The following is a 6000-nucleotide window of genomic DNA, read 5'->3' as shown; positions in this document are numbered from 1 at the left end:
TTAAAAGCCTATTTTTTTATGCCATGGTGACTTCAGTTCTATATACCAAAGAGTAACTTGCCACATATACAGAAACAAGCTCCCTTTCTATCATAAATACATTAACAAACAGAATTGATGGTAAATGGGTAGAAGTGAACTCTTTCTTTACTTAGTATTTAGCAGTACCTGGGGCAAAGTAACTGAAAGAAACTTCCAAGCAGCATTGTCAGTAATATATTAGAAGGATTTTAATGCTTACTATATTTACATTTCACAAATTTCAAATGACTAATTTTTGAAATACAAAGATTTGAATAATCCTGACTAGTGTAATTCAAACTTGATGCACTTATCTAGTAAACTTTCAGAACACCTGCCATGATAAATTGGACCAGAATTGGGAGGATGCAATTTTCCTCTAGTTCTACCCTGTAAATTCACTGAAAAATAAGTTTCTTTGGTATGTGGCATGTATACAATGGGCCTGGTCTATTAGAAATTACACCTAAGCTTCTGTAGATATGATTCCATGTTATTTTGTGAATTTGTGAAAACAATATCACTGCAATAAAAAAAGCACAAAAAGTATTTATATTGTACATATTCATATAAATCACTAATAAGGAGGGACGTTTTCAATTGTCGCCTGCTCTGAATCAGGTCATTTCTTGTAGTGATTGGGGGCATCTGCAAAAGCAAACTTTAGTCTGTAGGCTTCAGCCAGGAGGACGCTGATATCTTCATTCCCCCAGTGTGCGGTTGGCAAATTCTGCAATAGGATCAATAAGCCCTGGAAAACAAATGAGTAATACATATTAAAAATCTTTCATGTGTACAGGTAGTGCCATTATGGATGAGCATAGCTAGCATGTTTGTTGATATATGCCTCATTTTTTGTTCGTACATAAACCCAAACATGCCACTGCTCTAAAATTGGATAAACCTTCAACAGCATCCTAAGCAAAAAAAAAACGACTATAATGATCTTTTATTGAATTTACAAAATTATGGCTAAAAAGATTATCCTGAAAACTTCAAGAAATCATTTGTTCATATGGAAGTGAAATTTGTCATAGCAATGATCTGAAAATATTTCATCATACTTCTGTATGTATAAATTATGTTTGTTTTGCAATAAAAACCATAACAAACGCAAGAGATATATAAGAAACCCGGTCTAAAAAAAAAAACAAAAAAACAAAAACTACAGTGGAACCTTGGTTTACGAGTGCCTTTGTTTACGAGCATTTTGAAAGACGAGCAACATTTTTTAAAAAAATCTGTCTTGGTATACGAGCACTGTCTTGATATACGAGCAGTTTTATTACACTATAACCATGCCATCCCCTCTGTTAATGCCCTCTGTCACATGTTATTATGTGTCCCAGTGCTTCTACTGTATGTGAAGATGCCGATATGTACTTATCAAAGTGTTTCCCTGCACTTACTTTGTACGATTCCTGTCCCTGTGTCTCTCTCTGGTTTCCGTCCCCTCTGCTATCCCCGGCGGGAGGGGCCGATCACTCCTCCTGACGTCATCTGAGGAGGAGGGGAGGAGAGCTGCAGAGCAGGACTAAGTAATCACACAGTGCCACAGACTGTGTTATTTAACAGAGGAGATGGCATACTTTTACTGCACAGGAATGTACTTTATATATAATACAGCATATCTTTATTCATTACATTAAATGCTTGTGGAACGAATCATCTGAGTTTCAATGCTTTCCTATGGGAAAACTTGCTTTGATATACGAGTGTTTTGGATTACAAGCAAGCTGCTGGAACCAATTATACTCGCAAACCAAGGTTCCACTGTATTACATGCAAATATTACTTCCACATCTTAATAATATTCCGTTTACATTATAAGATAATCTATAATAAATATTAAATATAAATTTTAGAAATATAAAATATTCACCTGTAACAATATGGATGCAACAATAGACTTGTGGGAGTGAATAATATGTGATAATTCAACCCTCTGACTATTACAATTAATCCCCTCTGAGTGTGTGTGTATGTATTTCATTTTACAATATGTCATCAGCCAGACCTACAGCCTTGGAAAATCATTTATTGCTAGTGATATCCTAGACAGTTTTGCCCATTCAGATGCATATATTTTGTTAGGCTAACATATTTGTAAATGATTACCATTCAGTGGTAAGGAAAATGAACATCACTGGCAAAATAGAGAAATTCTTTTCATTTTTACAGTGTTACTTTAGGTAGAAATAACCAGCATTGAACAAGTAAGAAAATCAGGGCTTCTGATCTGCAATTCTTTTTCTGGGTCAGTGACATAAACTCTTGAAGCCAATCATCATAACAGGCAAGCAGCATAGGACACTAGGTTAGAGAACACATTTTAAATCAATAAATTACATAGCACTGATTCTTTTGGCTGCAGCATATATTTGGGAACAATTACGATAGTTATCCGTTTCATTTCCACAATTCACACACTAATGTCCTTTCCTTGGTAATAAAAATGCACTCACACTGTGAGACCAATTTGGGTGGAAACAAAATAAGTTACCAGTATGTCTTTTTGAATTGCAGGAGGAACCTGGAGAACAAGCAAGCTCCACACACATACTGACCTTGGTGGGAACAGAACCAAGGCCAAAGAGCTGCAAGACAGTAGTGCTAATCGGGTAACAAAATTATATTTCTTTTACACCTCATCCAAAAGTAATATTTTACTTTTACTGTAAGTGGAGCCTAGTGATCCGAGTAACCCCATGGCATATTCTCTTGAGGACTCCCATACAAAAGTCCATATTTCCTGGCTCAGTTGTCATCAACTTGGATTGATGACTGTTCTTACCAATCTTTGCACCAGCCCACTGCTTCTGTTTCAATGTCATTAGGATGATATTTACCACTTCCTCACAGTAGGACGTCATTTGATGTCCTGGACTGGAAGTGGTTATACCGGGATGATGCCTACAGCTATAGGCATCATTCCGGTATCCACCTTTTTAGCCACCGATTCTCTCTCTTGTAAAAGCCATCCTAGAGGCTGATAAACCACTGGATTGCTTTTAGAGGCAGTGGGAGGGGGTGACCTCCCCCCACCACTGAATGGTGCCTCTTCACGCTCTCCTGTGCGTTTGCTGGCCTACCATAGAGCTGGGCGTGGACCAGATGATCCCAGGCCATCTTTATGATCCTGGGAGGTTGGAAGTGATGTTATGACATCACTTCCGGATCTGGCAGATGTAAACACTGCCATTTTGTCCCTTGGAAAGCAGAGAATGATTTTTTCTCTCATGCTTTCCAGGGTAGAGGAGATATATGGGGTCTTATTGACCCCAAATGTCTCCATAAAGAGGACTGGTCATGCCTTATTTCTATTACAAGGAATGTTTACAAGTGATCAAAAAAAAAAATTAAAAAGACAGTGTAAAAAAAAAATGATATATTTTTTAAAGTGCCCCCGTCTCTTGTGCTGAACACAGAAGCAAATATCTGTAGGTGGCGCCTGCATATGGGGTATCACCACAAACATTCTAGTGAGACTAATAATTCTAGCCTTAGACCTCCTCTGTAACTCAGAGCTGCTAATCTTAAAAAAAAAAAAAAGTGTTCTCTATAAAGATTTTTAAGTACCATAGTTTGGCGCTATTCCACAAGTGTGCACAATTTTAATGCATGACATGTTAGTCATCTATTTACTCGGTGTAACATAATTTTTTTATATTTTACCAAAACTTGGGTTATATATTGTATTTTTTTGCATTAAAATTCATTAAAATTCATTGTATTTTTTCCCAAAAAATTGCTGCTCAAATACTGTGGGAGATAAGAAATTGCAATGATTGCAATTTTATTCTCTAGGGTCTCTGCTAAGAAAAAAGGTTGATAATGTTTGTGGGTTCTGGGTAATTTTCTAGAAAAGAAACAATGATTTTTACATGTAGGAGAGAAATGCCAGAATTGGCCCGGTGGGGAAGTGCCCCAACAGGGACAGCAAGTACCCTTTTGCTGTCAGTGTGCTAATGCCTAGCTTTCTCTTGCCAATATTAATTTTTAAAAATGTGTTTATTTCTATGCAATGTATAGACAAAAGATGTAACAAATATAATTTTTTTTTTTATTTAATCTGTGTTAGTTTCAAAGCAACTAATGTAACGCTAGATTGAAAAAAATACAGATTTTACTATATAATTTGTCCTGTTTAAAATTATACTAAAATGAAGTTTTATTATAAAGCAAGGTGAAGTTATTTTTAAAAGACAGATGCATTTTTCCCTAAGTTTGCAATTTTTTTTAAATGTGTCACGAAAAAAATTTAGGAACAAAACAAAAACAATGAAAATTTAAATATTTACGGTAAAAAAAACCCCCAAAAAAACCTAGCGACATAATACCCAAGGGGGGAAGAATGAAGTTATTTAGGGTAAACATCATCAATGTTTATGCTCTGCTAGTGTCAATTTACAAAGACACAGCAAGAGTTTCTGTAAAACTAAACATATCTCAGCTGCTAAATGTAGGGATTTGCTGGTAAAAAGGGCAAGAAAGCTGCAGGGGGGGAGGAAGGGCAGGGCATATTACAAACACCTAAATATAGATAAATAATATAGAATATTTGGATGAAGTCTAAGACTGGTTAAAATAGTTTGTTACACAATGGGGTTAATTTACAAAATCTGGAGAGTGCAAAATCTGCTGCAGCTCTACAAAGAAACCAATCGACTTCCATTTTTTTTTTTTTTTTTTTTGTCAAAGCTTAATTGAACAAGCTGATGTTAGAAGCTGATTGGTAACCATGCACAGCTGCACCAGATTTTGCACTCATCAGTTTTAGTAATCACCCCCAATGTACTTCATAGCAAATAAATGGCCACTTATTCAGATTTGATGTGTCACATCTTTAATTGGAGCTGGCTAGCAGATCATTAGTGACAGAATTAGGCCCCTTTCACACTTGCGGACCGTTCAGATCCGCCTGTCAGTTGTTCAGGCGGATCTGACCAGATGCCCCATGCATCTCTATGGGGCATCGGATCGGACATCCGATCCAGTCCGTCAAATCTGGACAGATGGAAACCCTATTTTCCATTCGTCTGGCGGATGGGATCGGATGTGAACGGACAAGAGCGGGTACCTGACAGCTCTGTCTCCGCACACAGAGCTGCCATCCGCCTGCTCAACGGGGGATCGGCGGATCGATCCCCCGCTGAGAAAAACGGAGTCCGCCGATGGAGCGGCAAGTGTGAAAGGGGCCTAAGTGAATAAGGAAACCTTTTAATTGCGGGTTCAGATCCTTTCTATATGGGTGATTCTACATCTAAATTCCCTCATAGGTTTTCTATTCCCATCCAAACCCAAACTAGAGGCACCAATTCTTGGAATACCCCACAGCATTGAGAGCAACAGACCTTGACTAAGGTTTGCATGGAGACAGATATATACTCCAAAAGCTGTTCTTGGATTTGGAGCATTATTTCATTCATCTCATTTCCACCAGATGTAAATAGATTTTTCCACATAAGTTGTTTATTGAGAGCTATTACCTTAAAGTGTTACTAAACTTAGGACCCAGCATTTACTATATCTGGTCTGTCACAGTACACAGAACATGGAAATGCAAACGTTTTAGTAAAAATAAACTGCTAAATACCTTTTCTCATCAGCAGTATATAGCAGTCTTGTGACTTCAATCAGTGTCTGGTTATGGCTATGGTTATGGTTTGTAAGAGTTTTCATTCTCCCCTGGCCCTCTGTCTGGATAGTGCTGATTGGCCCTGTGCTGATCACATGCACTCTCCCAAGAAAAAAAAAACTTGTCTGGCAACACACACCAAACTGAGCATGTGCAGCTTGTCCCCTAACTCTGTAATATCAGGATATGCATTGGGGATAGTGGAAGAAGGGGAGAAACAGAGGAGACAGGATCAAAAGACCCTTTTTACACAATGCAGAGGATTAACCCCTTAGGTTCCACAGTTCGTATACCAGCATGAATTACTGCATATACTGACTGATTTGACTGTTGTGGGTTTA

At 37.6% G+C, this 6000-nt stretch overlaps 1 protein-coding gene across 1 annotated transcript in view; it reads right to left on the bottom strand.

Moving 5' to 3' along the window:
• Nucleotides 1-215: 215 nt before the first annotated feature.
• TBC1D22A (TBC1 domain family member 22A) overlaps nucleotides 216-6000 on the bottom strand; it is an 860932-nt gene continuing 855147 nt past the window's right edge. The window contains exon 13 of the mRNA XM_082254309.1: nucleotides 216-772. Within this exon, the coding sequence (XP_082110435.1) occupies nucleotides 644-772 (129 nt within the window). The 3' untranslated portion in view covers nucleotides 216-643. The remainder of the gene's footprint in view (nucleotides 773-6000) is intronic.

The sequence above is a fragment of the Pelophylax lessonae genome (genome assembly GCF_965119305.1).
Source record: "Pelophylax lessonae genome assembly, chromosome: 4".
NCBI lineage: Eukaryota > Metazoa > Chordata > Amphibia > Anura > Ranidae > Pelophylax > Pelophylax lessonae.
The sequence above is the reverse complement of the archived record's forward strand: the minus strand, read 5'-3'. Positions and strand labels throughout refer to the sequence as shown.